The following is a 23,430-nucleotide window of genomic DNA, read 5'->3' as shown; positions in this document are numbered from 1 at the left end:
GTGTGTGGGGGGGGGGTTGGTAGGACGGGCTCGCCATTGGCTGCAGGCACGCTTGTGTTGGATGTGGAAGCGTGTGCTGAACTGCAGTGGGAGACTGCCACAGCAGTCTCCTATGCGTGTGTGTGGGGGGGGGTGACCACCCTGAGCGTGCCCCCCCTAGCTTTGAGCCAGGCTGAGGGGGCTCAGAGCACCCCCCTACCCTGCGCTGAAAACTTTTTTTTGGGAAGGGGGAGTGGCCAAGCCTCCCACGATTAGGCCACGCTCCATTACCTGGGCCCGCCGCAGCTCTTGGCAGGCTTGAGCCTGATTCATTACCGATCGCAATTGCGATTACGCATGCAGTCGGCCGATTGTTGCATTCTGGGCATACAGTACTTCTGTATCGCAGTGCGCATGCACGATTTCTCACTGCGATCACTGTGACTACGCAGACCCGTCGCAGAGTGATTGATAGGAAATAACTTTAGAGGTGGTGCTGGGGGGGGGATGGTCGGCGAAACACAGGCAAATGTGAGTAAGGGGATTGGGGTGTCATTAGGTTAGGCTGCGAGGGCATTGCGATTGCAAACATTAGCATATTTTTGCAGCGAGACTGCGTTCGTAATCGCAGCAGTGATCCCAATAGGAAACCGTAATGAATCAGACCCTTACTGGGCACCATAGTAAAATTTTGAAAAAGCCTCTGTCCCAATGCTTCTATAGAAGTTCCCCAGTTAAAGTTATGCCCCACAGTAGTGCCCTAGTTCATATTATGTCACATCAGGGCCGACTCCAGGGGCCGGAGCACCCTGTGTCGGTCCCCTCCAGCGCATGACCAAAAATTACCATAGGCCACGCCCCTACATGACGTTATTAGGAGGTGTGTCCGCCTCCAAACAACGTCAGGCTGGGGGGAGCCTCACTAGCTGGGCTTCCCCCAGCCCTCTCCCATCATTGAATGGATGCCATGCGCATGCGCGCAGCATCCATTCTGAGCCTCCGGGGTCTGGCACCGCCGCACAGCTGAGGTGGTGGGGGTCCCCAACATCCCGATTTAACCACCCGTGGGCCACAGTAATGTCCTGCTGAAATCGGGATGTTGGGGAGGGGTGCGCCCTCTATGGGTGGCGCCCCTGTGCGACAGCTCTGGTCGAACACCCCTAGAGCTGGCCCTGTGTCATATTGTAGGGATGCCAGTACACATTATGCCACACAGTACCACATTACAACAATATACAGTGCCCCAGTTTATATAATGTAACATTATAGTGCCCTCCAGTTTATATTATGCCACCCTACAGTGGCATAATATAAACAATATATCATATTGTGCCACATTACAGTGCCCCAGTTCTTATTATGTGCCTCTCTTTGGGTATGTACCGCAGTTGATTACCATGGTATGTACTTAGAATATCGCAAAGGTCAACTCTCCCGATAAGAGCTGTCCTTTGTGATGCCCCCCAGACAGGGGGACATCCAAATTTAATACCCAGAAGTCCCTGTGGTGTCCATCTGCGCATGCACAGAAGGAGGCGGGTCATGGGGGGAGATGGGAGAGAGCCAATTGGATCCCTCTCAGAGGAGCATCCTGGAAAGAAGCCTGTAGGCCAATATTGGGTAACACCACCTGAAGATGGCATTACCCACCGAGAAGTCGCATTCTGGTGCTTTGTACAAATGGGGTATGTGGTAAAACTCCAGAAAACTGCATTTTGAGGGGGGGGGGTTTAGTGCATTTTCCCCCTTAGAACATCCAGCGTTATGTAACATAATGCCCGCCAGTTCATATTATACCACATTACAATGAGCAGGTCATATTATTCCACATTAGAGTGCCCTCAATTCAGATTATGCCACATTATAGTGTCCCCTTACAATTATAACATCAACTGCAAACAACTTTCACTGAAAATGTAATTTCTCCCCATTCAGGATGGAAAACGGGTCAGACCCAATTATCTTAGCAGTCAAATCCAGGTAAAAGGTATGCACTACAATATATGACCTAGGGTCAGAACCCCCTAAGAACCAGCCCCACAGCAATGACATCCCCTGCACCCACTACACCCATGGTCAGCAGGCACTGACGGGGGAGCAGGGACTAATTACCCAGGCCTGGTGCTGCCCCCCTGAGCAGCATCTGCAGCAGACTCTTATGCCTGTGGGGGGGGGGGAGTAGTCACACTGATCACTGTTCCTCCTAGCTTTGCGGCGGGCTGAGGGGCTCATAGCACCTCCCTCCCTGGCGCAAAGCACACCAGCAAAAATTGTCTTTTTCTTATTTTTAGCCTAAGGAGACATAGCCACACCCCCAGGCCATCTTTTGACACCACTGCCCATGGCTACAATGTAACTTGTATCTTTTCACATCACTTTCCTGGATCAACTGCATTCAGCACAGAGAACACATGATATGAGAGAGACAGATCCAGAACTTAGGCAGAGATTAGGGAGTCTATGCCTTAGGACAGGAGCCCACCATGCGATTAGAGGTCTGGGTATATAGTGACACCATGACCAAATATCATCGCAGGCCCAAGACACACTCCCAGGTTTTAATCCACACAAAAAAAAAAGGGACAGATTGTTTCACCCCCTGCGTAATGGTGACAGCAGACTCTCAGCTTTCTGCATCATGGACTATGACAGTGGTAACGAAGTGTCTCAGCTGCCCTGTACACATCTTCCATTCTTCACGCCTTGTATAGTGGATACAGAAAAACCCCAACTGCCCTCTGTGTCACATCCAACGCTTTCCACCATGCACATGGGGAGCCGGCTGCCCTGTCCATTAATGTGGGTGATGTTTAGTAGCACTAAGAGGTTTTGTGATTGAAATGACATCACACTATAATGCAGACTTTGGGCCAGACTCAGCTGGGATCGCAGTTGCTCATATGCACGCAATCAGCCGATTGTTGCATGCATCGCAGTGCGCTGAGGTCTCAATCAGACTGATCACAGTAAATACGCAGACCCATCACAGAGTGATGGGCAGGAAGTGTCCATTTTTGATGACGGGGGGGGTGTCAGCAAAACGCAGGCGAATGTAAGGTGATGTGGGCGGATTGCAGAGTGATTGACAGGAAGTGCCATTTGTGGGTGGTGACGGGCAAACAGAGGTGTGCCAGTGCATTTCACCGCCGTTGCATGGGCATGCATAAATTATCCACTGCAATACCATACGCAGCCTGAAGCCTTATAGCGTGCGCTGAAGTTAGCAATTCCTGAGTGAGGTCTGACCTACCTTACCTGTGCGTATGGGTCCGATGTTACCAATTGTTTCACTATGTTGCCGAAGTACATGGATGAGAGTAAGGGGGAAATGGGCGTCCTTATGTTAGGCTGCGATCAAAATGCGAATGCACACATTTACATATTACCGCTGATATTAGCAACTGCGTTGCATGCGTATAAGTAAAGTAGCGATCCTTGTTGAATCAGGCCCTTTAATCCTTCCAATTTAATACATCACTGATCTGTCTTTTAACCAACTGAAAATAGATGAAAGCCATGTACCGTATAACCATTAAGTGACTACATTAAAACTTTAACTTGCAACAATTGTTGCTAAAGTGAAAATCTGATACAGGTTGAGTCTCCCATATCCAAATATTCCGAAATACAGAATATTTTTAGCATGACTGAGAAAGTGAAACCTTTGTTTTCTGATGGTTTAATGTACACAAACTTTGATTAAAGCACAGATTATTAAAAATAGTGTATAAAATAACCTTCAGGCTGTGTTTATATGGTGTATATGAAACATAAATGAATTTCATGTATTTACACACACTTTTTTTGATGCACAAAATTAAAAATATAGTATAAAATGACCTTCAGGCTATGTGTATAAGATGTATATAACACATACATGCATTCTGTGTATAGATTTGGGTCCCATTCCCAAGATTTTTCATTATTTTATGCAAATATTCCAAAATACGGAATATTCCGTTATCCAAAATACCCCTGGTCCCAAGCATTTTGGATATGGGAGACTCAACCTGTACTCAGATCTGAATGGGATCAGCATGATATTGTATCCTATATAGTAATACTTCTCTGTAGCTGACTAACCTGTGATAAATACATTTATAGGAGACTTATCCATACTAATAGAGATAACAGACACCAGCACCGAGAAGTGACCTATTAGGTAGTCTCATACTTTGAGCAATAATTGCTGTTGTACAATATGTATAATCTACAATCATTAGGCACAGCTAACAGTGACATAATTAGATATTCTTATATAGAAAAGCCTGTATCATGAATCTCACTACACCCAATAACATTGGAACTCCATATTGAAAATATAATTCATTGAATATGTCGCACAATTCAGTGAAGTTAAACTTTTAACACTAGATTTGAATTGTAGACCCCATTTTATTTAAAAAAAAATTATGATATTTTAACATAAGGAGTTCAGTGGTATTTGAGGACCAGTACATCTCATATTTCATGGATAGAGAAGTAGCAGCTATAATTTATTATTCACCAATTAGCATTTTTACTTACTTTCTTTATATTTTTGTGCATTTTATCATGTATAGAATGGTAGATTAAAAAAAAAAAAATCAGAAGATCCTGTCACAAGTTCTAAAGTAATTTGAAGGTTATCTAGCTAATCTCTAACTATTATATAGGAATATTTATTGGTCCACGAAAGCCCTACAGATAGTTAGCTTGGATATATGACACTATAGTAATGTTTGTTAGTGCTCATAATTCTGGGCCAGATTACAAGATTTACGCTAATGTGATCGCAATATATAAAATATACTAATGACATAGCATAGGGACACCCGCTTCTGCCTTCTAGCCAACTATGACTCAAGGTGCATACACACACACAGATTTAGTTAATGAACGATTTTAGTAAACGATTTTTTACCTTGAAAAAAAATGAACTAAAATAGTTTACTAAAGTTGTTCATTTAAATGTAATAAACAATTTTTATGAACTACAAACGACTTTTGCATATTAACTTAATGAAAATCATTGAGTTGACAAGTCTGACTGAACTACAAACATGAACGCGCATGAACAATAATCGTTCATAGTTTGACTCAGAAAGTGAACGATTTTTTCAAACGATCATCATTAAATAATATAATTTAACAATAATAGTTTAAAAAAAAATCGTGTGTATGCACCTATACAGCATAAACATCAGTAACAGATACTGAGCAGGAAGCCACACAGCTTTTAAGTCAATTCTGACCTACCTCAAACACTGCAGCTAACCTGCAATCCTGCCACGCAGAGAGCTCTCATGCTGCAAATATCACAATCACTTATTTAGGTACTCAAAATGGCATATTAGCGGTCAGACACCTGTAATTTTGTAACCTCCCGTTATTTTCCCCAAAACACTAATTCAACTTGTGAGTGAATCCTCTGGGTGAGAGGAGTCACCATACAAATGCTGCGCAGTGCGGCAATCGCTAACAATCGCTTGATCTGTGCCAATATCATTGCTTAAATCTCTAAAGCTGGTTACACGTAAAGATTCTATCCAACTAGTTGATTGGCTGGCATGAAAATCTGGTAAGGTATGAAAGCAAGTGACAATCAGCAATTTGCTCCCAAACACTGGAAAATGGACAAAAACTGTTTGTTAAAAGTTTGAGCTAAACAATTTGTTCAAACTTGTCTGATTACCATTTTAATCTGTTTTCTGGCATTTAGGAGCAAATTGCTGATCAGTTACTCCCATATGTTACAAGATTTTCATTCCAACCAATCAACTAGTTGGATAGAAAATCTTTGTGTATGCAGCTAATGAGACCTTCTGATCAGAACTTCACTGTGGGGGTGAGAGATACTGGAAAAGTTACCCAAAGCAACTAATCCGGTTATAATTTTCCCAGCACAGTCTTTAAAATGTCTGTTAGAAACAAAATCGGCTGCTTTGGGCAACTTTTCCACTCTCTCACTCCAAGGTTTGATACATCTCCTCCCCATGTAAGTTGGTTATTAAACAGCCAAAAGAGGGTGCTGGCATTCTTTGAATGACCATTTTTGGGTATGGAGTCAGGTAGCCATGATAATGGAGTTTATACAGTATAGCTAGAGACTACACTGCCCTAACTAGTCACTGTAGGTGGTTTTACTAAACTCTGGCTTCTCAAGGTCACCACTTGTGTCTACAGAATATAGTATTACTATAAGGGCAAAAACCAGCTGTTTTGTACTTGCCCGCATTTAAGAAAATGCTAGGAAGTGTCATTACACAATTTGTAATTTAAAAATAGCAAAGTGCACACTAGCCAATATAATAAATGATTGAACGATTAGGTTATCGTTCATTATATCAGCCAGTGTGTATGCCATCAACAACCAGCGATGCGAATTCCTGCTGGTCGATGACATCACTGCCAGGGGGGGGGGGGGAATAAAATAAAAAAAATTGTGCAGAAGGAGCAAAGTTTAGTGCAGTGGTGCCAAACTCGGGTCCTCCAGCTGCAGTGGAACTACACATCCCAGCATGCAGTGCCAGTTTTTCTATTAGGGCATGCTGGGATATGTAGTCCCACAAAAGCTGAAGGGCCAGAGTTTGACACAACTGGTTTAGTGTTTATGTGGCTCTGGTTGTGTGACCGGCTAAACACACACACACAGTGGAACAGTTATGAGTTCAACTTACACACAACTAATCAAGGGTAGTAGAGTGCTCAATGCTATGTTAGTGGAAACAGGCAAGACCCTTCAGTGTCTCAACCAGCAGGGTCAGATTAAAAAGTTTACAGGTGGAGCTGCAGCTCCACCCTAAAAAAAAAAAAAAAAAATAAAGCCAACCAGATCTTCTAGAAACCATTGTTGCAATTAAGGTTGTACAGGCCAGCAGCCATACCACCTTATTTTCAACATATGCAGGTGACTGTCCCCCTATAAAAGGGGAGATAGTAATTCTGGCCTGAGTTGCACCATCTAGTGCTAGGTGGTGGACTCTAGGATAAGTCCCCAACCCCTTCTACATGGCCAGCCATAGCTAGGCACCCTCCCCACATTCTGACAGTCCCCACTCACTGGCCATGTAATCCCCAGCAGCAGTACAGGACATCAGGCAATGGTACGGCTGAGACACTGATGGTACTGTACCTGGAGGAGAGGCACAGCAGTGAGGATAGAGGAAGCTTATTGTGAGCGGGCAGAACAAGGCATAGAGGTCAGGGGACAATCTAAGACAGGTCACAGCCAAAGAACAAAGAGGGGAAGAATGCAATGCAAGAGATGAAGGGAATCTGAAAACTTGAGATGGGGGCACAATATAGAAAACAGAAGAGGGAGCATATGTACACTTCAGGTTTGAGGGGGGCACGTTTTTGATACAGAATATCTTGCAGCACCCAGATGTACCATGGAGGAGCCACAGCATTGTCTCCTTATCAGCTGTAGTCCCTCCAGTTCTGACAGCTCCAGCCCCCATAAGTTTCTATAGGCATTGGGAAGCGGTCAGACTTACAAACCTTGGCCCTGGTAGGAATGCCATTAGCTACGGCAGCCTATGGGCTACATTATGCAAAAAACTGGCATAGGGTTAGACCAGAACCCTCCCCGGCAGTGGCTGACCAGCTTACAGACCGCACATGTGCAGTAGCTTCACATCAATAACATAGAAACTGTCCCTGCATGTGAATTTTGATGCATTTGAGCACTACATGATTTCTTATCACCAGAAATAAGGACGATAAATTATAGAGTCTAAGATCTGATAACTATGAAGTGTTTTTTTTTTTTTTTTTGGTAACTATTAGGATCACGTCAACCAGTGAGTGGCATTTCCCCATGCTTATCAGTAGATTCTCACTCATATAGAGTGGTCTCAGAACGATAAACACCAGTATATGCAGGAGTCTGTCTATGCTAATCCTCCATTATAAACCTAGACATGATCTGGTCACTTTACCCAAAACAAATTATCTGTGTCACTGATGTATAGCTCTGCCTAAAGCAAAACCACAAGAAAAGGTCCACAGCTTAGGACTTTTTTTTAATTTAATAACAGGACATACAGTATGTACCCATTTCATTACAACACATGATCAAAAAATGCTCAGCATTGTGTTAGTCTTCATGCAGGTGGTTAGACACCAAGGTGACAGGAGCCATGTTATTGAAGACCTCACATTCTGGATACAGCAGACCATTCCTCCTCTTCCCTCTAGCTGGAGATCAGGTTGGCAGCAACTGCACTGAGGAACTTGTCACAGGCCGCCCGGTCTGCATCAGGGAAGTGTTTGACAATGACCTCTAGGAGGCAGTCACACATCAGCTGGGGAGAAGAACAGTATTAGCTCCATTTAGTATAAAGCAATCCATGAACATTGTGCTGCACACAAATAGTGCGCAAGATTCTGTTGTGTAGGAGAGTCCTATGTTCTAGTCAACCAGTTACCTATGTTGGTAGAAGTCTAATGCAAATATATTGTAGAGTTAGTCTCTATGCTCTGACAAGTCTACTCAGATTGTCCATTTTTGATCTACCTCTGCTGAACCCCTACAATGAGGCCTGGACAAGCTGGTCTAAAACTAGACTCAGTTTAATTGAAGACATGGGGGCCTATTCATAATACAGAGTTTCTCTGGAGGTAATTAGGTGTAGAACTTGCATGGAGTTCCACCTAATTACCAGAGGAATTAATCATTCCTCCTCTCCATAACTATCTATTCCAAAAAGCTGTCATTTTTGAGACGACAGCTTTTCGGGAAATAGATAGTTATCTTGACCTACACTAACTTACCACTGCTGGAATCAGTGCTGTGCATGCGCTGCTACATCTGTAAAACCAGCACATCTGCAGCACTACCTACAGATGCTGTAAGTTTGCAACCCCCCCTCCAGCAGCCTCCGACTTAGTCTATGCTGTCACGTATTCTCCCAGCAGAACACAGTACTGTTTAGAATAAAAAAAAAAAAATAATAATTATAATTATATAATTTTTTTTTTTTTTTTTTTTTATTCTAAACAGTACTGTGTTCTGCTGGGAGAATATGTGACAGCATAGCATACGGAGCCTGAGGAGAGACCAGAGTGCCGGAGGGAGACGCCGGGGGACCTGCCCAGCTGGAAGCAGTGGCGAATAGTAACACCATCAATTCCAAAAATACATAATCTTTCAGAATTTGAATACCATAATTTCCATATCCCCATACTAATGTATGGGGAGTGTGGAAATTAACCAAGGGGGACTTGGTAAGGAGATATCAGTGATCTCCTGTGCCAAGTGTGTTCATGAGTACTAAAACATTAAGGAAAATGTCCTTAAAAATTTTAGTGTTGATGAATAAGCCCCTCGATCACAAGGTTTAGCCACTTACTCAGTAACAGGTTACATATGGTACCCACTCAGATGCAAACTGATCTTTAGGAGACAGACTCCATGGTCCTAAAGAAATTTACATCAGATGGTGTACACTACTGGGGCCAAATTCTAAAGATCTTCATTGATAATAATTTGGACTGTCATCTGTGGTTCCAATTAGAACTTTGCCGCCTAAATTGTGAAATTAGTACAGAACTACAATACATCCTGGTGGATGCAAAATGGTTACAGAGCATTAAGTTTGGACTTTAAATTTTAGGGGCAAATCAAAGCTTGATCTGAGATAAAATTGTGAAATATCTATCACCAACCAATAATCTCAAAAATATCATTTCTTAAACATAGCCTGCAAAACGCAAGTTAGAAGCTTTTTGTATATATCTCACATCAAGCTTTGATACATATGCCCCTTAATCAGTTAGAAGTACCACTAACCAGTTGGGCATAGCATCTTATGACATCATGTAACTTATGATGGCATCTAGGGACGCTGTATATTGGGTCATAAGAGTTACAGAAAACATGTAGGACAATTACCCAAGTCCACCAGCTGCCTGAGGGACATGTTAGTAGCTATAATAGCAAGTTGAAGGGCTGAGTGCTGCAGGCTAATAGGAAGAGTACTTGTACATTCCAACTGGCAGCTAAAGTCCACTAAGTTGATTGAGGTCTGTATATTGAGATATTGAGAGAGGGTTGACCAACATATGGGACATATGTGCTTTATGCAAGTTCTGGTGGCACCATTCTATCTTTGTGATAATCTGCAGCCATGTAACTGGGTTACATCAGCCACAGAGGCACATGTTAGTAACTCCCTTGTGATGTATTTGAGAAATCAGTAGGCTATGTGCAGCTCTCAAAAGTTTGGTATTGTAGGCATCAATTTCTATAGTATATTAACTAGAGAACCCCAAGCCGTGCTGAGCAGTAATAAGTATAGGAATCTGTAGCAGAGACCTGGTAATCACATCTATCAGGCTTCCTATACAGGTAAGGTTCCTTTGCATATTATACAGGTCACCAGCTCACCTTGATTGTATCTACAGTCAGTTTCAGCTTGTTTGTGTGCATGTCTCGGAGGCTGGACAGGCTCCCTACAAGGTCTCCCAGGTTCTTCACAGCTTCTACACAGGCACCAATGATCTTCCCTCCCTGGGTGTGTAGATACTTGGAGCCAGGACTCAGGTCATTGTCACCAAAATGGGACTTGGTCTCAGGGTGGTTCTGGAAGAGTCTGAGAGAAGATCAGTAGTTACATTGTAGAGGTTACATAAAGCCAGAACGTAAAATTTATAGGCCAAAGTGTCCCAGGATCTTTGATTAGTCCATCTCCCCTACAGTTAGTATTTGCACATAACAGACAATACTTCTAGGTGATACATGGCTACATAGTCATTAAAATAAAAGCACAGCAGTAACCAATTATCAGTTACTGTATTGTTAGCACTAGATGCCCGATCATGGGAATAGAAGGGATGTCAGTTACAGATTACAGCTAGAGAAGTGGGAAACCATGACAGCACTATAGGGGGCTCACATGTCCATAGCCTCACACCATAATTCTTATGCTGGGCATACACTATACAATTTGGTTGGAATGAAAACCTGGTATTGTATGGGAGCAAATGAGATTCAAACATATGGTTCCAAATTAGGGGTGAGCGGGTTCGGATTTCTGAAATCCGAACCCCCCCCCGATCAGAGTCAGGCTCGACTTTTCCTGCCTGACTTGGATCTGAAATCCAGGCAAAACGTCATCATCCCGCCTTCCGGGTCTCGCGGGTTTTGGATCCTATATAAAGGTACCCGCGTCTGCGCCATTTTCTCACTCGGCTGTGGACAGTGAAGAGGGAGGGTGGGAGTTAGGGCTGGCTGGGCTGTGTAGTGTAGTGCTGTGCTGCTGTTGTCCAAAGGGGCTGTGTCCACTCCAAAGTCCTGTGCAGAGTCCCAGTCCTAAAGGGGTGCTGTAGTGTTGTCCAGGGGGTGCTCTGCCCATCAGGGGTGCTCCCCCCAAGTGCAAAAAAAAATAAAATATTTTCTGTGTTTGTTGATGTACGTGCGGCTACTGTTCACACAATTCACAAAGTAGTGCCAAGCTTGCGCCTGTGTCATAAGTAAAGGGCCGGCTGGCTTGTCCGTTAAAGGGTGCTGTAACCCCCAAAGTACACTCCAAACAAAATAAAAAATGTTTTATTTTGTTTGGTGAATTGTGTGCACTTTGGCTGCACGTGCATCAACAAAGGAGCAGCGCCAAGCGTGCGCCTGTGTCCCATAAGTAAAGGGCCAGCTGGCTCATTTCTTAAAGGGTGGTGTAACCCACAAAGTGCACTAGTCTCCAACAAAAATAAAAAATTATTTTCTGTGTTTGTGTGCGCCTTAGCTGCACGTATATTGCAAAATAACATAAATAGAGGACCAAACTTTCTCCGATAAAAATAAAATAGGGAAAGATCAAGAACCACTTCCTCCTAGTGCTGAAGCTGCTGCCACTAGTCATGACATAGGCGATAACATGCCATCAACGTCGTCTGCCAAGGCAGATGCCCAATATCATAGTAGAGGGCACATACAATCCCAAATGACAAAGTTCAAGAAAATGACCTTGAAAAAAATATTTAAATCAGCTGAAGAGAAACGTAAACTTGCCAATATGCCATTTACGACACGGAGTAGCAAAGAATGGCTAAGGTCTTTCCCCATGTTCATGACTAGTGGTTCAGCTTCACATGATGATGGAAGCCCTCCTCCCACTAAAAAAAAAAAATCAAAAGAGTTAAGCTGGCAAAAGCACAGCGAAGAACTGTGCTTTCTAATAAGATATCACAAATCCCCAAGGAGAGTCCAAGTGTGGTGGTGGTTGCGATGCCTGACCTTCCCAGCACTGGACGGGAAGAGGTGGCTCTTTCCACCATTTGCACGCCCCCTGCAAGTGCTGAAAGGAGCACCCACAGTCCACTTGCTGATATGCAAATTGAAGATGTCACTGTTGAAGTACAACATGATGAGGATACTGGGGTAGCTGGCGCTGAGGAGGAAGTTGGCGAGGAGGATTCTGATGGTGATGTGGTTTGTTTAAATCAGGCTCCGGGGGAGACAGTTGTTGTCCGTGGGATGAAAAAGCCCATCACGGTCATGCCTCGGCAGAAGACCAAACATTCCACCTCTTTGGTCTGGCAATATTTCTATCCAAATCCGGACAACAACTGTCTTGCCATATGTACCATATGTAAAGGTGAAATAAGTAGGGGTAGGGACGTTAACCACCTAGGAACATCCTCCCTTATACGGCACCTACAGCGCGTTCATAAAAAGTTACTGTCAAGTTCAGAAACTTTGGCAAAGACCGTAAGCAGTCCAGGGACACCTAAATCCCGTTGTCCGGTTGTATCCAAGCGCCTGCAAACCACACCATCAACTCCCTCCTCGTCAATTTCCTCCTTAGTCAGGATTGGAAGTAGTCCTGCAGGCCATGTCACTGGCATGACTGACTCACCTATCTGGGATTCCTCCGGAGGATCCTGCATTGCTACGCCTCCTGCTGCCGCTGCTGCTGTTGCTGCTGCTGGGAGTCGTTCATCATCCCAGAGAGGAAGTAGGAACACCACTACTTTTACTAAACAATTGACCCTCCAACAGTCCCTAGCGAGGAGGATGAAGTACGACAGCAGTCATCCTGAAGCAAAACGTATAACTGAGGCCTTGACTGCTATGTTGGTGTTAGACGTGTGTCCGGTATCCGCCATTAGTGCAGTGGGATTTAGACAATTGATGGAGGTAGTGTGTCCCCGGTTCCAAATCCCGTCTAGATTCCACTTCACTAGGCAGGCGATACCGAGACTGTACAGAAACGTCAGAAAAAGTGTCCTCAGTGTCCTGAAAAATGCCGTTGTACCCAATGTAACCACGGACATGTGGACAAGTGGAACAGGGCAGACTAAGGACTATATGACTGACAGCCCACTGGGTAGATGTATCACCTTACGCAGCAACGTCACCAGTATCAGCATCTCAGAAACGCCAGCTCGTTCCAAGGAAGGCTACACTGTGTATCACCGGTTTCAGTAAGAGGCACACCGCCGACAACCTCTTAGAGAAACTGAGGGAAATCATCGCCCAGTGGCTTACCCCACTTACTCTCCTGGGGATTTGTGATATCTGACAACGCCACCAATATTGTGCGGGCATTACATCTGGGCAAATTCCAGCAGGTCCCATGTTTTGCTCACACAATAAACTTGGTGGTGCAGAATTTTCTGAAAAGCGACAGGGGCGTGCAGAAGACGTTCTGTGTGGCCCGAAAAATTTCTGGCCACTTTCGCCATTCACGACTGTGTGCCGAAGACTGGAGCGCCAGCAAACACTCTTGAACCTGCCCTGCCATCACCTGAAGCAAGAGGTTGTGACGCGGTGGAACTCAACCCTCTATATGCTTCAGAGGATGGAGGCGCAGAAAAAGGCAATTCAAGCCTATACATCCACCTATGACATAGGCAAAGGAGGGGGTATGCACCTGACTCAAGCACAGTGGAGAATGATTTCCGTGTTGTGCAAGGTTCTCCAGCCCTTCGAATTTGCCACACGTGAAGTCAGTTCAGACACTGCTAGCTTGAGTCAGGTCATTCCCCTCATCAGGCTTTTGCAGAAGCAGCTGGAGAAAGTGAAGGAGGAGCTAAGATGGAGCGATTCCGCTTGGCATGTGGGACTTGTGGATGAAGCCCTTCATTCGCTTTGCCAGGATTCCAGGGTGGTCAATCTGTTGAAATCAGACCACTACATTTTGGCCACCGTGCTCGATCCTAGGTTTAAAGCCGATGTGGTGTGTCTCTTTCCGGCTGACACAAGCCTGCAGAGGTGCAAAGACCTGCTGGTTAAAACACTGTCAGCAGAACGTGACACGTCAACAGCTCCTTCTTCATTTTCTCCCGCAACTGGGGCTGCCAGGAAAAAACTTAGGTATCCTAAGCAACCTGCTGGCGGTGATGCAGGGTAGGCAGGACCAAGTTTGTACATCTGGTCCGGACTGAAGGACCTGGCAACAATTTCTGACATGTCTACTGTCACAACATATGATACTGTCACCATTGACAGTATGGTGGAGGATTACATCAGTGACAGCATCCAAGTAGGCATGTCAGACAGTCAGTCCATACCTGTACTGGCAGGAAAAAGAGGCAATTTGGAGGCCCCTGTACAAACTGGCTCTATTTTACCTGAGTTGCTCCCCCTCCAGTGTGTACTCCGAAAGAGTGTTTAGTGCAGCCGGGAACCTTGTCAGCGAAAGGCATAGGAGGTTGCTTCCACAAAATGGAGAAGATGATGTTCATAAAATGAATTATCAACTCTTCCAGGGAGACCAGCCTCCAGAACGTACAGAGGGACCTGTGGTGGTGGATTCCAGTGGTGACGAGTTAATACTCTGAGGATGTACACAACACTGAAGAGGGTGAGGAATCGGTGGATGAGGACAACATCTTGCCTCCGTAGAGCCAGTTTGTGCAGGGACAGATTAATTGCCAGCTTGTTTTGTGGGGGCCCAAACGAACCAATCATTTCAGCCACAGCTGTGTGGCAGACCCTGGCGCTGAAATGATTGCTTTGTTAAAGTGTGCATGTCCTGTTTATACAACATAAGGGTGGGTGGGAGGGCCCAAGGACAATTCCATCTTGCACCTCTTTTTTCTTTGCATTATGTACAGTTTGGGGCCTAGTTTTTCAAACTGCCATCCTGTCTGCCACTGCAGTGTCACTCCTAGATGGGTTATGTGTTTGTGCCGCCCACTCGTATCTCTTAGCATAGTCATCCAGCTACCTCGGTTCAACCTTTTGGACATAAAAACACTATTGTGAGGTGTGAGGTGTTCAGAATAGACTGGAAATGAGTGGAAATTAAGGTTATTGAGGTTAATAATAGCAAAGGAGCAGAAAAACCAACAAATTCTGTGATTTTAGCTGTTAAAAAAATACAGATCCAAAACCCAGAACCCAAAACACGGAATGGTGGTTTTGGCAAAACCAATCCAGATCCAAAACACGAAGAAAGATCCAGATCCAAAACCAAAACACAAAAAGTGGCCAGTGCACACCCCTATTCCAAATACATGAGAAGGGACAAAAACAATTGTTCAAATTGGTTAAACATGTTTGATTGAACCATTTGTCTTTTTCCCCCCAGTGTTCATGAGTAAATTGTCAATTTGATCCCATACACCAGATGCTCTTAAACCCAGTCCTCAGGACCCCACATAGGTCACATTTTACAGGTCACCCATTAAGCGTACAGGTATATTCGTTACTCAGACACATTTTAAAAGATTGACAGGTGTAGATAATTATCTCACTTGATTTTGTGCAGAGACCTGGAAAACGTACTGTTTGGGGCCCTGAGGACAGACTGAAACTGTACACTACCAGATTTTCATTCCAGCCAGCCAGATAATTGTATAGTATATGCCCAGCATAAAATTTAGCAGCAATCTTCTCATCCATGTCACTGCTTGACAGGCCCATCCTGTTATCTGGTAACCTAGAACAAGTTTATGTTGACACAGATGGGTCATTAGGGGGATCATTTGACCAACGTCTGTGCTCTTGCAGGTTATCCATCTAACCTGGCCTGAGAACTCCAAGAATGGAACCCAAGACTAGTGATCACATCAGGTGTTTACAACTCCATCTTTGAGTACCTACAGCAGTTCATTCGGATTTGTTTAAACTGGGCACAGATGAGTTAATTTATTCTAGTAAATGGAGGGGAGGAACCTTAAATACACCACAACTGTTGTGCTGAAATGGTCATGGGCAAGACTATGGTTACTGTAAGTGATTTTCTGCACCAACATTGCCAGGTAATAAACACTGATCTGTTATAGGTCCCAGTATTCCAGTCATCATTACAGCAGTGTGCAGGTAACAGAACACCTGCTGCAGGTGATGGAGGTGTCAGGACACTATGCAGGTGCACGTACCTAGTAACCCCACTTCTGCCAGCCATGAGAGCCACACTGTGGCTAAGGGAAGAGACATCCTATTATACAGCACCCTCCCTCTGACACGAGTGGGTACGATATACCATGCGGCCGGCGGTTCGATTCCCGTCAGCCCGACAGGAGCAGAGTGCGAAGCAGCGGAAGCCCGACAGCGCTGGAAATCCCGATCGTGGATAGGTAAGTATAGACTAACCTAACGCTCCTTAGGGGTGCCTAACCCCAACTTCCCCGCTGCCTAAACCCCAAGTCCCCCCCGCGGGTGCCTAACCCTAACCCTCCCGGGGGGGTGCCTAGCCCTAAGTCCCCCCCAGGAGCCCTAAACCTAACCCTCCCCCCCGCGGCTGTCCACTCGCGGCGCCCGGCATCACTACGATTGTGATGCCGGTCTTCCGGCGTCGGGGAAATGCGGGCGTCTACATCTAGACGCCCGGCATTTCACCCATGCCAGGTGAAGACAGTCGTGAAGCCGGCTGCCGGCTTCCCGATTGCTTCCCCTCTGACATGCTGTACAATATATGAGGATACAGGACATTCCATACACATAGCACTGAGGATAGTGCAGATTGTCCTGCCCAAAGAGCAGTTTACAACATAATACAGGCAATAATTTACCATATCAGGAGTTTACAGGCCACATGCACCATAGTCTTTAGTTAACCCATATAGGTTTCCCTTCTTTACAAAAGTTGGGATTTTAGAAACTAAAGAACTCAATATAATTTAACATTCCTGCAGCCCCATCACCATACAGTTACTTCAGTGCACTGTCAACTTGTACAACATGCCCAGATTACTGAGTGCAGGTGCCAGTTATTGCCCATAGAGACAGATCCCACCACATGGACACAATGTATACCGAGACTGACACCATATGCCTGCAGGAGCTGGTGATGGGTTATACCTACAGCTCAGGGAGCAATATGTCCTTATTCTCTGGCTGACAGGTTTCTGTCTGACAGTGTTCCGGATAAAGAACATTTTATGTAATACATTGCAGAGTCCCTGACATCAATACCAACCTTATGTAGTGCCACTTATATAGTGCCCCCAGGGTACATAAGGATAATTACAAAAAAAAAAAAAAAGCTGGAAGAAGAGGAACTGTGCTTAAAAACCAGGACACAGAACCCTATAGACATCTCACCTGTCCATAACCTCACACCCCAACTCCTCAGATTTAAGGGCAACCTTCTCAAACAGAGAGTCCATAGCAGCCTTCTCACTGTCTGACAGAGCCATCCTGTTACCTGGTGACCTCTCTTCCTTAGCTCAGTGCCCACAGAATACAGAGCTCAGCCTGCACTAATAACTAGGGCTCTAGGAGCACCTTTATATAGGCACACATGGGTCATTAGGGGACCATGTGACTGACACACCTGTGCTCATGCAGGATCACCCTAATACCTGGCCTGTCTGACAATCCTAGGACTGGAGCCTGAGACTAGTGATTACATCAGGGGATCACAACTCCAGTCCTCAAGTGCCATTGACAGGTTATGTTTTCAGAATTTATTTAATGATGAACAGGGGAGTTGATCTATTATACTGGGTCAGTAATTATCCCACCTGTTTCCACATGCAGAAATCCTGAAAGCATGGCCTGCTGGTGGTGCCTGATGATGTTACACTTATTGCACCCGTGGCTGGTTTATTGTATACATTAAACATCTCTTGTGCTATGTGCTGATAAGTGTCACTTATATTTAGCAGCATGTGAGACTGAGTAATATAATGACACCCAGCATGTGCCACATTTATCCTGTGCATGAAAACTGCGCTTCTCCTATTTGTCACATATACACCTATGAGTCCCCGGTGCCTCATTGCCTATAGGTAGTGACTGTAGTTTAGACTAAAAAAGTTTATGACAGAAATTATATACAGTATAAGACAGAAAGTTGATTTGTTATCTAGATAATGTGAGGGAAGAATGTTTTCCATTATGTATTTTGACTCCCTCTAACCATAGCACTGCAGAGATTATTAACAGTTTGTATCATGATGGATATTTTCATTTTAAATGAAAATATCTGAGCTATATTCACACTTGTGAAAGACTTCTCCTGGGGATACTTACATTGCATTTGCCCCCAGTGCCAGATTCGGGAGCTGGCAGAGGAGGGATAGTAAGATCCCTCTCCTGCAAATATGTCTCCATAGGCATAAAGTGGTTTAAATCATCTGAAGATGGTGTAAACCGACTGGGCCAAATGCCAGTAAGCTTTGCTTTTCGGAGTTTGGTACATAAGGGCCAGGTCGTAGTCCCCCATTGATAATAACTGATCTGCAGCGCTAATTAGCCTTCTGCAGGGGATTTCTGTGACATCTCCTGCATTACGCTGTTAGTACATACTGTAGCAGCAATTCATAAAATTATGCAGCAACTGCAGTTTCTACATTAGTACATGAAAATATGCTTGATAAATAGGCCCCTAAACCTATATGTTATGCTACTTTCTTTCATTTTGATGGATTTGATTGCTCTCCCTCTCCCTATCAGACTCTCCACCTCTCTACAAATCTTCAAATGGGCTCTCAAGACCCCACTACTTCATCAAGGCCTTCCAGCACTCATCCTAACCCACCTCATGCTCTTTCCTCCCTATCTTCCCCTTCTGTGACACACCCGTCTCTCTGCCCCTCCCCTTCTGTGTCACACCTGTCTGTCTGCCCCTCCCCTTCTGTGTCACGCCTGTCTGTCTCCCCCTCCCCTTCTGTGTCATGCCCGTCAGTCTGCCCCTCCCCTTCTGTGTCACGCCTGTCTGTCTGCCCCTCCCCTTCTGTGTCACGCCTGTCTGTCTGCCCCTCCCCTTAGAATGTAAGCTCTCACGAGCAGGGCCCTCTTCCCTCATGTGCTTCTCCTTACATTTTCTTCTACTCCTTACTCCCCATAAGGGCACCTAACACGTGACTGCCAACTCCCGGCTGCTTATTGTGAGTGCTTTAATCAGTATTGCAGCAATGTATATAAGTCGTGTCCTTGTCCTGCACTGTAATGTACTGTAAGTTACTTTGTCACCTATTAGTACTATGTAAGGTGCTGCAGAACACTTGTGGTGCCAAATAAAGGATAATAACAACAGAGAATTATTTTATTTTATTGTCATCATCCCCTAATTAAACTGTTTAGTGAGAAAGGTGCCACATCATGTATGGCTGCACCCATTTGTGAGTGGGTCTAGCATGTGAGATGCACCCACTCACAGGAGCATGGCATAGCACCCAGCAGCTGGAACTAAAGTAGTCACTACTGTATTAGGATGGCGGGACAGTCCCATAATAGCTGCATTTCTTGTCAGGCTGTATATAGATGCTAAAATGTAACACACAAATTAAAGTGCTTCTACTTTACTTTGTACATCTCTCATGTAAATAACACAAACAATCTATTTTCTATCATAGAGATAGATGTATGAAGGACTTAATTTTTACATAACATCAAGTCGTCTTATACACACACATTCCGCAGCATATATCCTAACCCACTGCTCCATGCTCCTTCCTCACTATCTACCCCTCTGTGTCGCCCCTGTCTGTCTGCCCTTCCCCTTTAGAATGTAAGCTCTCACGAGCAGGGCCCTCATCCCTCATGTGCTTCTCCTCCCCTAATTATAGTATCATTTACTCCTAACTCCCCACAATAGCACCTAACACCTGGTTGCTCATGTCCTGCTGCTTGTGTTTTGCAGCTGAGTTTATAACCTTGTCCTTGTCCTGCATTGTTTTGTATTACTATTAACTGTTTTTCTTGTGTGCTCATTTATGTACTGTGTAAGGCGCTGCGGAACCTTTGTGGCGCCATATAAATAAAGGATAATAATAATAATATGCCTGGTGGGGTATAAAACCCAGAGTGCGAATCCAGGGGCACTGAGAAGGGGAGAGCGGGTACTAAGTATCCAGGCCCTCGCTTGCTGTAGGGGCCCCTCTTACCTCACAGACAGCAACCCAGGATACACTGCTGTGTGCTAGGCTGCAGTTGGAAACCGCTCGCTAGCCATAGCAGTCCCCCATGCCTGTGGGGGGGGGGGGGGGAAAGGAGCAATAACATTGATCACATCCTCACCTGGCTTTGTCTTGGGCTGAGAGGCTCACAACGCACCCCTTCCCCAGCACAAAAAGTTTGTGTTTTTTTTTTCCCTAAGAGGCCATGCCTCCCATGATTAGGCCATGCCCCTTCCCAGCTCTCTACACCCCTGGGTAGATCATGTCACACTGGGATATTTATTAGTATGGTGGTTTATAAAGGCATTCCCTGGGTTATATGATGTTAACGGGGAAGGAGCTTGTGGGTTGGTTCTTGATAGAGTTTCTGGTTCTCTTCTGCATTGGCCTCCATTATTGTGTGTCAGCCTTTCCGGTGGGCGGAGAGAACGGTAACAGTTTCTGTCTTGCTTTAGGTTTTCAGGTGCTCTCCCCACCAATGCACGGGTTCAGCCGGTTCTACCCTACCTCCACCCCAGCTGGGTCTTCTATGTGTGTCATTGGGAGGGGAGTTGGACACCATGAATGCTGCGTTGGCAGTTGGACTCCCATCTAGGCCTGATGAGTAGCTCTGGCAGATGGTGCTACTGTGCAGGATACGCCAACATAGTGGTGAACTTACCACCAGTCACCACATATGTACTTATTGCATATGCAATCAGTACAGCAAAGGACAGCTCTTCCAATAAGAGCTGTCCTTTGTGATCTCCACGTTTATCCCTAATCCATCATTGGGATCTCATTTGGACCAGCACCACTCACTTTACTCCAGTCTTATGGTTTACTTATTCAAGCACGCCGCAGCAACTCCTGCATGTTTATCATGACATGATCTTTCTATACAAGTCTGTTAAATACTTACAAGCTGGTTAATATTCCTGATCACTCTATTGAGAGACCAGTGTCTGAGCTTTTACTTACTGTTGATAGCAAGTCTCAGTTCCAAATGGGCTAACAGTTATTGCTCATTGTATGGGCAGCACAGACGGTGTAATGGTTAGCGTTACTGCCTCACAGCACTGAGGTCATGGGTTCGATTCCCACTATGGCCCTAACTGTGCGGAGTTTGTATATTCTCCCTGTGCTTGCGTGGGTTTCCTCCGGGTACTCCGGTTTCCTCCCACACTCCAAAAATATACTGGTAGGTTAATTGGCTCTCCTCAAAATTGACCATAGTGTGTATGTTTGTAGAAAATATAGATTGTAAGCTCCACTGGGGCAGGGACAGATGTGAATGGTAAGATATTCTCTGTAAAGCGCTGCGGAATATGTGTGCGCTATATAAATAACTGGTAATAAATAAATAAAAATAAATAATATACCCACATTATATGCTTTCATAGTTTTTTTTTTTTCTGGAGCTAGAAACCAAATACTTGGATGATTCGTCCATATATCCTACATTCTGTTTTTAACTTTTTGTATGAAATTGAAGCAATAAATGCCATTTCCATCATATACTTAAAGTCAATTACATGTGTTTTACACCAGCCTCCATATTATGCACTAAGATGAGTTTTACTTTGTTTTTATATTTGGATAAATTAGCTCACACTATGAAAATTCTCTTATTTATTAATTTTAATGTACTTTATGGCCATTAGTCTTACAGAAGAGATGGGTGAACAGTGCTGTATCAGGAGGCTGACACCCTACATTTGAACCAGCTGCTTTGTGACAGTACCACACTGATCTGTTTTCTATTGTGCACTTATCCAGTGTTATAGTATTACTTTTCTGCATACTGCTGGCAACCCCCATAAAATATTTACAGGGGTATTAAATATGAAACATTAACTTCACTGTTGAAGTTACAGTTTTCATATCGGAGTCTTTACCTGCGTTAAAGTATCGGGCGTGCTCCCACTTTACTCATATTTAATATAAAATTACCGAAAAGGGACACTCCGAAGTTGGATTTGCGGAAAGTTAAAAAAAAATTGTAAGGAAAAATTCATAAGACCCCCTAAAGTAGTAAAAACATGGGGGATCACTATGGGTACCCCCGTTTTAGCCTTTCATTGAAAGTCGGGGATTTAAATAGCCGCAGCAGGTGTTTTTTTTCTGACATTGAAGTAATGCAGAAGAGCACAGGTTATTTTTTTTGTTTTTTTTAAGTGGTCCCATCAAATTTGGGGTACATGAAAATGGGTACTAGCATATTTTGATGTCCCTAAAGTAAGTTTTTAAAAATTCTGCATTTGTGCACCTGCCGCTATAATTCTATTCTAGAAAACATCTGCCGCATACTTAAATAGCCCTGAACCTATTGTTAAAAATTGGGGTAAAAAAAAAAAAAAGGGAAATTGTTTAAGTTTTTTGGGGTGTCCTTATTTTTTTTAAAAACTTTTTTTGACAGTTTTTTTTAAAAGTCAGTCCCAGGGGTGCAGACTTTTTTTTAAGCCTGCACCCCTAAACCCCAATTCTGCACTTTTTTTCGACACCTATTCAATGGTGAAAAGTTATCCCCATTTTTTTTATCAAAGACTTTTCAAAACTGCGATAAGTCTTTGAAATTGAATACGGTGTAAAACTAAAACCCGCGATAATGACATCATACCTCCGATATTAACGCATAAATGATGTTATCGCACCCATATTGAATACCCCTGATAGTGTATTTTAGTCTGCAAGTCATGTAATGAAGACTTACTAATGTCACTAGATCCTGGACAAATATTTGTTAACCTGCCAGATGCCTTTAGTGTATACTGATCACTACTATGACTATCCCAAGCTTCCAAGTACCAGACTCCATACAAGATCAAGTTATTCTAGAGTTACCCTTTGATATAATCGGCCATGTTCAAATACCTCATGACAGGCCTGAAGAGGAAGCACCAACCCCACATTAATTCAAAGAAGATTCCACTGTATTTAGAGATTGCATTACACCTGCAGCTGACCAGAACACAAGAGACCTCAGTGTCCCATAAACAGCCTACAGGTTACTGGCACCATCTGAAGAGTGAATCATTATCAAACCAGTTGGGTCATGATAACCACATCAGCATATGCAGGAATCAGCCTACACTTGTCCTCCATTATAAATCCAGAAATGATCTGACCACTTGACCAAAGCAAATTTACTGCATAAGTGTTGTGGTGTTGCCTTAGGCACAACTATACATTGAGATC

General features: G+C 44.2%; 1 protein-coding gene across 1 annotated transcript; it reads right to left on the bottom strand.

Annotated features, from left to right (window-relative positions):
- Positions 1 to 7,966: 7,966 nt before the first annotated feature.
- On the bottom strand, positions 7,967 to 17,621 carry LOC148532345 (hemoglobin heart muscle subunit alpha-type-like). Its single transcript, XM_088467955.1, has 3 exons — positions 17,453 to 17,621; positions 10,352 to 10,556; positions 7,967 to 8,267 (listed from the first exon to the last, which is right to left on the bottom strand). The coding sequence occupies exons 1-3, from the start codon at positions 17,545 to 17,547 to the stop codon at positions 8,157 to 8,159; spliced, it is 411 nt and encodes a 136-aa protein (XP_088324081.1). The 5' UTR covers positions 17,548 to 17,621; the 3' UTR covers positions 7,967 to 8,156.
- Positions 17,622 to 23,430: the final 5,809 nt, after the last annotated feature.

Source organism: Taudactylus pleione, unplaced genomic scaffold (assembly GCF_031769625.1).
Source record: "Taudactylus pleione unplaced genomic scaffold, aTauple2 ptg000079l, whole genome shotgun sequence".
Classification (NCBI taxonomy): domain Eukaryota; kingdom Metazoa; phylum Chordata; class Amphibia; order Anura; family Myobatrachidae; genus Taudactylus; species Taudactylus pleione.
The sequence above is the reverse complement of the archived record's forward strand: the minus strand, read 5'-3'. Positions and strand labels throughout refer to the sequence as shown.

Excerpts from the sequence above, each read along its gene's own strand:
- LOC148532345 (XM_088467955.1), bottom strand. The coding sequence starts at position 17,547 with ATGGCTCTGTCAGACAGTGAGAAGGCTGCTATGGACTCTCTGTTTGAG. Across the intron at positions 10,557-17,452 it reads GGGTGTGAGGTTATGGACAG|ACTCTTCCAGAACCACCCTG; the intron begins GTGAGATGTCTA and ends ATCTTCTCTCAG. Across the intron at positions 8,268-10,351 it reads TGACTGTAGATACAATCAAG|CTGATGTGTGACTGCCTCCT; the intron begins GTGAGCTGGTGA and ends TCTTCTCCCCAG.